Genomic DNA, 12,192 nt, shown 5'->3' on the forward strand with positions numbered 1-12,192 from the left:
GACATGTCACTACTAAAAGATGGCAACTGTAATAAAAATAATAAAAAACTGTATAATATTTTGATTTTCTAATAACTTTCCAAAGCTGTCATCCAATAAGATTCTATTGCCCCTTATACTTTTGGCTGTCTTCCGAGTGGAGATAGCAACTATCCTTCCTAACTGCATCTGTATTTCAGCAAAAACATTATCTGTGAAGAATAGCCTTTTGGTGCTTCAAATTTCCAGTCTGTAGTAGCAATAAGCAGCACTGACTTGAATCACTTACCATTTCATATGACCTAATGTACAGAACCTTGCTGTTGCCCACGATGAAGAGTGCTAAGAATGACTATTTATCAATCTTCCCTGAAATCTCCAAGCCTGAAATTTTCTGCTTGCATCCCTGTGTTCTTAACTGAATAGGTAAAAGGCTGAATTTTAACGATTACATTTGCCCTGCCTGTGCACATTTACTATTACTTCTTTGAGGTTAAACTCATTGTCATGACAATTCAACACTGAGATTATTTACTTCTATTATTGACGTTTCTCCTCCCCCACATATTTCTAATCGCACCCATAACTTTTACAAGAAAGAAAAGAAATTGTGCTACGTGACAATTTACAGCTTAATGATACACAGTGAAAATCTGTCATCAGGCTGTATAATAATATAACACTGTGAAATGCTGCATGTGTTTCCCTCAATTAGGATTGGGCCAGGGGCTTGAGGGAGGTTGATGCCAGACTTGCTCAGCCCCAGCCACAGCAGACCCCCCAGCAGACCCCCCCTGCCCCCAGCCCCAGTGGCTGGCAGGCCCCTCTGGCCAGCATGGGGGCTGCACAACTGGGCAGGCACGCTCAGCCAAAAGCCAGCTGTGCTTTCTTGGCAGAGGGGAGAAGAAAGTGGGTTCTCCCCCTCAACTTCAGCCCTCACATTGAGCCCCCTCCCCCCCAAAACGGAGCCTTCAGGTTCCCCAAAACCCTTGGATGCCCATAGTTAAGGTTTTCTCACAGCTGGCAGAAGGGGTTAAGGGTTATTAATTAAATAATGAGGTCCCACCACCTGCCTGCTGGCTGCAGGCTCCTTGGTATTCCTGAGCTGGGTGCTGGTTCAGGAGGTTCATGCCAGCCCATGTGGTCCCCCCTGGCCCAGCCATCCCAGCCTCCCTCGTTGGCCCTACTGACCAGTGTTAAGTCCCGCTGCCTGTCAAGCTGCCTATTGGCCATGGTCTCTCTGGTATCTCTGAGTTTTCATGCTGGTTTCAGTGGCTTTCCCCAGCTTGCTACACTTAAATTGTGGCATCCATGTGCTAAGCTAGGCAGCCAGGCATCAAGACCCTGGACCTAAGGGAAGCATGTTTTCCCCAATTCCAGGGTCTCATTGCAGTTAAGATGCTTAAGGTCTCACTTTAGTTAAGTGATTGAGAGTGGCTGCTCTCAGTGGGTGCTGACCTATATAAAAAGTGTCATGAGTTAGAGAACCCCACCTGACCCAAAAGTGGCCCCCCTGACCCAACAGCCTGTAGGTTTGGGATGGGGGTGGGAATCAAGATCAAAAGTTCCTCAAGACACTCCAAAGTGGAGCACTTTCAACTGATCCCTCATTAAATGAGTGTTAATTTGTTGCACAATCAGCCACTTTTAAAGCACTCTGGCAGCTGTGCACATGTGTCATGGCGTGGCTGAAGGCCATGTCCAGGGGACGGATCACACAACAAAGGCAACTTCTGTCTGCACCCAATGTGGAGGCTTGGTGTGGGACGGGGGAGACACCACTGTAGGTTTGGAGGGTGGAGAGGAGTAGAGTGACTGGGAGCTGTTCATCTTGGGCTTTTAGAGGACTGCAAATTGATAGTTTTATCTCTGGGCTGCTGACTAAATACCCTGGAACAGCTTTGGCAAAACAGATCAAAGGTAAACCTCACCTGAAATAACAACTCTAAAAAAATTAGAGGGTACTTAGGATGGATTAACACCCTTTAAGGAGTGAATGCTCCTGTTTTAAGAGCCTTTATGGTTGCATCACCCTAAATTACAGTCAAGCAGATGATACCTACAGATGTACAGGAAGCAGGAGGATGCAAGTACGTTAGAACTACACAGTGATATCCTGAGAGTTATACGGCCCTATCTTTGCTGTTCCTAGTTACACACCCTCATTCAGAAAAAAACTGTAAATTCTAGCTTCATGTTTGATAATATTAGGTTATTATAAAGAGTTCTTGAAAAAAATAGAGTTTGTTTACAAACATAAAAACCCTGAAAACCAGTGCTTTACTTTAAACTTGGCATGCCCCTGTGCTGAGCACAGTATGTGCCCAGAAGAAGCATCACGTTAGTTGGACATGGCTCTCCCAACATCTATATAGATTGGGCCCTTCAGTGGGGCTTTTTTGGTACTTTTATCCAATATTTGATTGAAGCAGTTTTAGATAAAAGCACCAAAAAGTCCTGCTGAAGTACTAAATCTATGTAAATGCTGTGTCTTCTGGAAAAGCATGTTTTTTTATTCTTTTTTTCCATGTCTGTCAATGACCAGTGATGTTAATGTGAAAAAATACACTCACTATTCAGGCACTGGTAAATAAATTTACAAAAATCTATCCCTGACTTGTTCTCTGTCCGGCAAAGAAAATGTGACAGCTCCCTTTGCACCTACTTAATAACATTTTTAGACAAAACCATCTTTCTTAAAAGAAGAATTTGTTAGAGGAAATATTAAGGGAAGCTCGGTGATTGTCCTAGGATCTTACCAATCAGTCACAGTATCTGACTGAGTAGAACAAAAGATAGGAGAGATGGCACTTACAAACAGGTATATATTTCTCTCATTTTCATATATGGAACTTAGTAGTTACCAAATATCAAGAATGTACTGTGTGTACTGAACAATATATTCATCCATTAATTACAATTTAATTTACATCCACAATGTTTTGCAGAAATGTTTTGCAGTTGTGTTCTCTTACTTTGGCCATTGTCAGCTCAGTAATAATAATATGACTTCAACCATACATAGCAGTGTTCATCAGGAAGGACACCATCAAAGAGGAGCACTTGCCTGTCTCTGTTAGGCAGTTGTCTATGTGTAGCATTTAGTTTCTGTGCAGGAAACTCAGTCCTGAAGGTTTTGGAGTATTTCTTTAAAGCAAAGAAAATGAACCATTTCTAGGAAGGGAAATTTAGCTCTGATGACTACCTATCTTGATCTGTGATTTGTCTTGCCATTTTATCACAGAAAGTAGCCAGAAATGACAACATATTGGACATTACTACTTCTTTGACTATTGAGGATTATTTCCCATTGTAATCAGAATCAAGAATTATCTCATAAACATTATTTTTGAGGAATAGTGGTGTAGAACTCATCGGCCATAAATTCAAAGAGTTTCAGCTCAGTTTCCCCATTTCTCTCCCATTAGGGAAAGCAAGTTTCCATCTGCCATATCCTGTGAAGGAGGCTGGGCTTTTACTTACTATACTTGCTCAACTCTGGGAGACACAGAAGAGCCATAGGGTGTGCATACACACACCCACACACCCCCTAAGCCCAGAACCCTTTTAGAAGCTTAAGTCTCACTAGAACCAGTGAGAATTAGACCCCCCAAAAAAATTCGTGAGGAGCCTGGACCTAATTTATTTGCAAGTTTGAGGCACATAGTTTGTCATGATGCACAGAGCTTCCAAATGAAGCTATTCCTGGATGCAGCCCCACTTAAGTAGCAGTTCAACAGAAAGCAGTGAGAAAGCAGTATTTTAATGCAGAACCTATCTACAGTTATCCATATGACTTTTGCTTACAGGATATAGGAAAACAAGAATTCAGAAGAGACTTATGGAGAGCAGGCTTTAAAAAAAAAATCACTCTGGCTTTAGAGATGATAAAGGTTTCATAGGTATTGTCTGTACTTAAAATTAGGAATAGCTCTAGAACCAAAACAACTGGGTAGAACTTGGAGTACAGTCATGGTACCGGTCCCTTCATTGGTGCTCTGCTTTATTTTTAATTATTATTACAACTTCTTAATTATTAGTAGTAGCCCTCAGAGTTCCACTCAGTTTAAGCCCCATTGTATGAGGTGATACGCAAACATATAGCAAGAGGCATCTTCTGCCACAAACTCACTCTGAGGCACTCTGTAAAATATCTAGAGAGGTTTCTAGTGGTTTGGGGAATGGTGGTACACAGTAAAGTGTGACAAACAGCCCTTCTTCATTCCTACAAACCCTGATCTAGGGGTGCAGGTTCCACTTTATTCCCAGAAGATGTGGAAGCATGTGTGCTACTGTAAAGTGAGCATAAAACTATGAATTCTCCACCTTCTCAGATGATTTGCAATCTGGAATTTCTAAACCCTGTTTGCTCCAGACCCCAATGAATATTGCAGTCTTTAGATTAAATCAGAGCACCTTGCTTTCCCCTCTTCCTGAGAGCATTCACTGAACTACATGCTCTAGCACTATCTGAAATTAGTTTTTAATCTTTTGCTTACTTTGGAGGTATTCTAACAGACTTCCATGTCTCATCAGCTCAGTAATAATATAAATTGGATCCTCTAAAGTGCAAACCGCATAGAGCTGTATAAGCTTCGGATGTCTCAGGTTCTTCATTATTTGTGCCTCCCTCAGGAAGTCTTGTGGATCCATTGAACCTGAAACAATAACAGAAAAATAAATCAGCTAAAGTTATAAAAGGCTAGCCTACCTGCCCAGCAACCTTGTGAGAATTACAAAGATTGTTTTCTGTCTCTTTGTAAAGTGGATTAGCACCACAAATTTTTAAACTTATTAAAGAATCAAACTTACGCAGCTGAATCTAACAACTAAGTTAAATGTGTCAGATGCATGAGGGCATAGAGCATGCATTTTATAACCCTTAGACAAATAAAGGTTAATATTGCTACCTTTGGGACAAAATGGTTGAAAGACTTACATTTTAATTAATATAACAAGGCACCTGGTACCTCCCTGCTCAACAGGGTTCCCATATTAAGGTCCAAAAAGGCAGGGAAAAAATGAATATTTAAATAGAGTTTGTTAGACAACAAAAAATAAATACGAATACCAAAAACTAACCCAGGAGTATAATGCATAATGTCAGTTTTACACCTTTGCCACTTGAACAACCAAAGAAAATCAGTAAGATCTCTCTATCATAGAAATACTTTACTATAAAATAAATATCTCATGCGGAACAGCCTTATAAGGAACCTCAATATATATTATTATATTTCATACTCATGAGCATTTTAGAGTTAATGATCTTGTTAAATAAGTTTTGCTGTATCCATAACCACTATTGTATAATTTAATCATCTTGGTAAACTAAGCCATTCAGAGATAAAGCAAACTGCCAAGGTTACATGGCATCTAAACAAGTTATTTAGGCAAAAATAAAGGAGGAAGAAAAATATTTCACTGTGGAGAAAACAAAGGTAAAAGTTGAAAAACGAAAGTTGCTTTCTGTACTGTATATTTAGAAGTTTTCTATGGATTTGAGGAAGAAGGGAAATTATATATATATTAGTATTGGTTGAGTTTAAAAACAGTTAAAATTGTTCAGGTACTTATTCTCCCTTTTCAAAAAAGCATAGTTTCAACAATAACAAAAAAAAATCATTGACACCTCAAAACTATAGAAATTACAGTCAGGTCTAGACTGACCTATGCCTTGCGGTAGTACTTTTCAAACACAGTCTGTTTTCCTAGTCTCAACAAGGCTGAGTCACTCTGGAATCCAGGAAGGTAAAATTTAGAAGCTTTACTTTTTTAACCTTCAGTAAGTGATAAGGTTTATTTGCGTGTTTGACCCTGATCCAAGCAGGGGTGTCTGAACTAAGTGGAACATTGGAAGGATACTAAAAGGCTGTACTACAAAGAATCAGCAAGCAAATCTGTTTTAAATAGGGAGCAGACAAATAAACTTGGATGCCTCCACCACATACCAGACATTGGTAATACCTACTGAAAGGAGATCCAAGCCTATTTCCAAATGAAGAAGTATAGCTTTTGAGATAATGTCTTCAGGTCTATGGCCTCTATGTCCCTAAATGACACTGAACCAAGCAGCATACATTAATAATTAAGCATAGTTAGCAATTCTATTACTTATGCAGTGTGGACATGTAAGCGTCCCACAGCTACTGAGTAGACTATTCACTGACCAGGCAGTTATGTGTCTACATACACATGTACCAGGACAATACAGGAGGGTATCATGGCACATCCTCCCATTTTGAGCCTTAATTACTGAGAGATTAAGGACTTAACCAAAAAGCAGGAAGACAAAGTTCTAGGGCAGAGACATAGAAAGGATCTCTTTGTCTGGCATCTAACACAGCCAGTAATCATGGGATTTTGTCCAACCGTGTGACTTATGGGGTGCACTAGGCATGTGTACATAACTATGCACCTGCCTGGCCAGCCTATAAGTTCCTGGGTGTACACAGTAGCTATGTAGATTCTTACATGCCCCACTGATTTGATAATAAGAAAGGCCTGGTAGAAACAGACAGTTACCTTAATTTGACTCTGAAATTTGTGATGGACACTTGCTCCTCCTATGTTACAATTCACACAAAATTTTATTGGAGGTCATTAGAGGGCTTGTGAGATATAGGAGATTTCAATGCTATTGATAAGTGGATGGCAGTCAATTATATATGTCCTTCTTCGACAAAGACTATACAAATTTTCATCCACCCGTCAGCAGGAAGCAAGGACCTCAATGGGCTCAAGGTCAGTCCAAATGAGGCAAAGATTATGAAAAAACATCCATTTGTTACTGAATTCACACCAGAGAGTGTACCAAAGCACAGCTATGCAGTTTTACTGGATTCCCAAATAATATCAATGGCTAGAAATACTACCATAGTAGCATTTATAGTACTCCATGCTTAATCTCACAGTACTCCATTTGTTTATCAACTTTTGGCTATACTTCTGTGACATACTGCCCTAGGGTTGACCCTGCAGGCCAACCAGAAGCCGAATTTGTGTAGCATTGTGGTTTTCCACCTTTAAAAGTAAATTAAGAATGTACAACTCATTATTTGGAAAATATTTGAGAGGCTGCCATAAAGAAGGAAGACATCAAAGCTGGACAGGCATTTCTCTGAGACAGGAATAGTGCATCCTGTGTTTGCACAAGGCACCAGTTGATCCTTGAGGTTCCTTCTAACCCTACACTTTCATAATTCCATGATTAGCTGACACAACAATTCCATATTCAAGGTCCTGATCTTCCTTTAAAATCCTAAAATGGCTTAAGAATCAGCTAACTCAGAGGCCATTAAATCCTCCACCTGATTAACTGTACATTTCAATGGGTCACTTCAGTGCTAAGATATCTGAACCTGAGCCTTCTTATAATACAGACTTTTTTACAATTTAACCACATTGTAAATTCTCCCAACTCTTTGAAGCCAACTGCTGAAATCTAATCAGTTTACAAAACCAGCTAGAATAGTGATATGATATGAGTTCTTCCTATTAAAGAAAACTATGTATCTCTAAGTGATAGTGGGTGTGTCTACACATGCATTTACACTGGCTTAAATTTACTGTGCAGTAAATTACTGTGCGGTAACCATCTACACATGCAGGCATTAAAGCTCATTAACACTGAGTGTGGACTGACTAGGGACTAAAGTTAGTCCCAAGTTAGTCCACATAAACAGTGTTATTATGCATTAATGCATTTACACAGGTGTTACTGTGCAGCAACTAATCGGGCCTCATCTGCATGAGGCAGGTATCAAATTTACATTCAAGTCAGTGTAAGTCACCATATTTACTGTACACTATGGGCGTGCATGTGTTGACATGCACCAACACTACCAAATAATTTTATTTACTGTGCAGTAACTACACATGTGTAGATGTGCCCAGTACTGGCTGGATGATGTGCAACTTCAAATCTGAGAGTAAAATTAGGAGGATTTTTTTTCTTTGGAAATGTATTGATATAATAAAGGAAAAGTTTTCACAAAAATAAGCAGTGATAAGAATTACTGCATCTTTACTTATTTTATATTAAATATTTTTCTGGTTTTTTATTCCTTTAATATTTATATATAACTTGATTTTGTTCTAAAATAATTGGATTCAACTTCTACTATTGGTTTGCTGAAATAGATTTTTTGTTTTCATTTAAGCCTTAGTTTGTACTTTTAAATGGTAGAAACTGCATAGTCACATAGCCCCAGTAAGCTTCTAACCTTTGCTTTACAGTTAAAAATAATAAGCAAGTAGAAATGTAGCTAAAGAAAACAATCTGGCCTCATTAATACAGTTTTCTAAGATATTTACTGTAGTGGGGTCAGGGAGATTCTCTAGAGTAGGAGTCTGGGAAAGTTGCTTCCTGGAAATAAGTAAAAAGTGCTTGTTGCATTAGGGGTTGGTTAAAACATGTCTGCTATGGAATTGGTAAATAAATGCCAGTGGATTTCTTTGATAAAAAATCTAGAAATCAATATCAGCATCAAGTTTGTCAAGTAAGATTCTTAAAAGTCATTCAAAGCTATTTAGTAAAATCAGGTTGATTTCACTTGTAATTTTGGAATGATCAAAACTGTATTTTGTGAATAAACAAAATTAAATTGTGTTTTAAAATAAAACAAAACAAAATCAGATTTGACCAGCAAGTTCTTGAGATCTGAAGACACTGAAAGAAAAGAGCACACTGAGGAGACAGACAACAGTCAATGGGCATTTTTACACATGCTCTGAGAGGTATGGGGGGCGGGGCTTTAATTAGTGAGCTGCGTTAACTGTAAGTGCCTGAGCCTCACATGTATCGGTGTCCCTGTGCCAAAAAATAGCAGTGGGGTGCTTTGAACTAAAGCTCATTGAACAAGCTTTAGTTCAAAGTGCCCCTCCATCATTTTTCAGCACAGGGACACTGATACATGTGACACTAGTCTGCTGGAGTGCATTTATTTCCATGCTCAACTTAATCAACTCTGCTCTGACACGCTGGATTTCCAGCACCTCAGAGCTGGCTCCCTGCCTCTCTATAGGAGCCCAATGAGGTAGCAATGTTGTAAGAATGGTCACATGGAGGCTGATAGTTATTACTGTTACAGAAGAAACATTGCTCAGTACAATACCTGGCATGAGACAGTAATGCTCCAAATCTTACCATCTAAACAGAAAAAACAACAAAACAAACAAAGCACAGAGAGAAGATGTGACTTGACCACAATCATAGAGCAGGCCAGTGGCAAAGTCATAAAGAAATAGAAATAAGGTCTCTTGACTTCTCAATTGGACCCTGATCCTCTGGATCATTTTACTTCTTAGAAAACAATGGGCATTACAACCATAATGAAATAAAGATGATGTTCTACAATGCATTCAGATTTATTTATGACCCTGTAACATAGTGATACTGATTTCCCATTCAAGAAATTATTGTATTCTGCTGTACCAGTCATACAGAAATCCCCTGAACATCTGACCTATTTTTATTTTCCACATCAATGCCTAAAACAGCACATATCACTTAGGCAGAATGTAAGATCTAGATGAAAATGAGGGATCAAATAGCAAAAATTATATAGAGAGAGAAAATGATGCTATTATGTTTCTTTAAAAGTCAGTGCAATTATTGCTGGTAGCTTCTGGCCTGCTGGTCTCCAAGCAAGTCAGCTTAGTCATTGTGCCCTGGAGGTGATATTGTAACAAGGGAACTCTTTATTTCCCAGAGTCATTCGTGAAATGACACAATGCTAGAGCAATTTGCTGCCAGACGGTGATTAGTATCACCACTGACCTACCTCTTTTAGTCCCTTGTATAACTTTTCAGCCTAAGGTGGTTCACACATGTATGTCTGTGCCTGTGTGCAAGCTCCCAATGGACAAATTATTCTTCTCTGGGAAATGTAAATAATTATAAGACTGCATTACTAAGACTTTCATTGGAGGCCTTAAGTGACTGTTCTGAATCATGTCTGAATAAAGCTTCTTAGTGTTTTGGGCTATCCATTATATATTACAGCAAGGTTATTGTATTGTGAAGAGAATTAATACAGAAATACTAAATGTTCTCTTGGTGTCTCACTCTTGAAAAGTACAGTTTTCTATGTAAGAGACTAATTTTGGACTCTACATAAAAATTAAAAGGAGTCTGAATATTATTAGGGAATAAAGCAGCGTTGATATCAAAAGGGATATAATCAGCTGTAAATATTAACATAATATGACAGCTTGTCTGAGACTCACAGATGAAACTGGCCTAAGATAACAAAACATTTTCAAATATTGATGTATTAATAAAAGATATTAAGGGTGTTTCACAGGACTTGGTATTATTTTAATCAAAAGACTTCAGTTTAATTAGGAGTCTTGTGACTCTTTCTGTGAGGTTAATGGAAACCCTGTCTAAATGTAAAGACCAAAGACCAATCATTCTGACATTTTGAAGGGCTCCATAATCCAACATTGGCAGGATCAGAAATTGGTCTCCAAGCAGTCAGGGGAAAAAAATGGTTCATAATCAATATGGATTTCATCTTCTGATCCACTATTCTATTTAGTTCCTTAGAACTGGCCAGAAATTTTCTGATACCACTATGTTTCTCTGAAAAGTATCAACTCATCCCTTTCCCACAGAAACCTGTGTAATTTCTCTGGGCTCTCATCTTCCAAGGTTCACAGCTCCAAAATTGTTTATTATGCACAATGTACAGGAACTAATAAATCCAGAGCTTTTAGGGCTTCTGGTTCTAGGACAGCAGGCCATGCAGACTGTCCCAAGAGTGGGAAGTGCAAAGCTTCATGACTGTTGGGCAAAATGTCTCCCCATGCTCCCCAGTTCTTGAGGAGGACACATTGGAATCCAGCTGACCCAATGGCGCTGAACACTGATGTCCTCATCCTGGGGTAGTCTACCTGGTTCCACAGGAATTGGGACTCTTGGCACCTGCTGACTGATACTGACATTCTTGTCACTTTCACTGCTACTATGAACCTGACGGAGTCATAGAAAAGTAGAGCTGGAAGGGACATCCAAGGTCCAACCCCCTGCCTGAGGCAGGATCAGCCCTAGCCAAACCCTTCCATACAACCATATTCTAAACTCTACATTAGACTGCCATCAACCCTGACACAGCACAGGCTTAACACCGTAACCTGCCACAGGTAAAGTAGAGGACCCACAGCAGTTAATGTCCTGCTTCTATAAAATGTTGTCAATGTACACTCAAGAGGTCCAGGGTACATGACTCCAGCTACAAAAGAAGGCAAAAAAAACCCCATGGTCCATACCAATCTGATCATGGGATAAAATTCTTTCCTGACTTCAAAGATGGCAATCAGCCTGACCTTGAATGGAAGCTTTGGTCCCAGCAGGAGCACTGACATACCCCAGTTGAAGCCAACAAGGCTGGGTCTCCAGCCAATACCCAGTGTCCCAGCTTGGGCTGGGGCTGTGGGGAGTCTCCAGCCAACAGCGAGTCTCTATGGCAAGGCTTAAAAACACCCTGATGTATATAGCAGAGAAAGGGAGAAGGGACAACCAGCAGCCAGAAGCATGGGAAATACCCATAGCAGAACATAGGCATTACTATGGCTAGATTGTCCCCAACTAGTGCCCATCCAAACTTTTCTTGAACACCTCCAACAAGAATGTTTTCTTTTAGAAACACCACATTTCTGAAATAACTTCTGGGGCATTTTCCAGTTTACAGGAAATTTGAAAAGCTTGGCTATATTCCTAAATAGTATGAAAAAAATTTCTGAAATATTAACATTAACAACATACTGGAAACCTTACGTTTTGTTCAGCTCCAATTGATTTGAAAATGGTATATGAATACCACTGCCTGCATCTCTCTAGGACTTATATTTTTCTTGGAGCCAAATGTACACCTTGCTGGGGTCATTTGACCCCAGTACACTTTCCTGCCATGGCAGGTGGTCAGGCTTGATGATCTGCTCAGGTCCCTTCTGACCCTAGAAACTATGAAATAATGTCCCAGGTAAGTAAATGTTGTTAATATATGTAAAAATAATTCCAGAAAGGGAGAATATACCTTATAATAAGAGACCTAAAAACTTCAATCTGGCTTATCAAAAAGAAGAGAGATAAATTTTTAACCATTGGACTACAATATGGAGAAAAGCAAAGCCTTCTATCAATTGATGTCTTCAAATCAAGATGGGATAGCTTTTTCAAATGTTGTACCAAAGGCATGGCTGAATGCA

The 12,192-nt window shown here is 39.4% G+C and overlaps 1 protein-coding gene across 1 annotated transcript in view; it reads right to left on the reverse strand.

Annotated features, from left to right (window-relative positions):
- Positions 1-12,192, reverse strand: part of FRK (fyn related Src family tyrosine kinase) — a 90,381-nt gene that overhangs the window by 14,253 nt on the left and 63,936 nt on the right. The window contains exon 5 of the mRNA XM_090038305.1: positions 4,479-4,637. Within this exon, the coding sequence (XP_089894431.1) occupies positions 4,479-4,637 (159 nt within the window). The remainder of the gene's footprint in view (positions 1-4,478; positions 4,638-12,192) is intronic.

This window comes from Crocodylus siamensis, chromosome 1, assembly GCF_052110815.1.
Source record: "Crocodylus siamensis isolate JL-2025a chromosome 1, ASM5211081v1, whole genome shotgun sequence".
NCBI lineage: Eukaryota > Metazoa > Chordata > Crocodylia > Crocodylidae > Crocodylus > Crocodylus siamensis.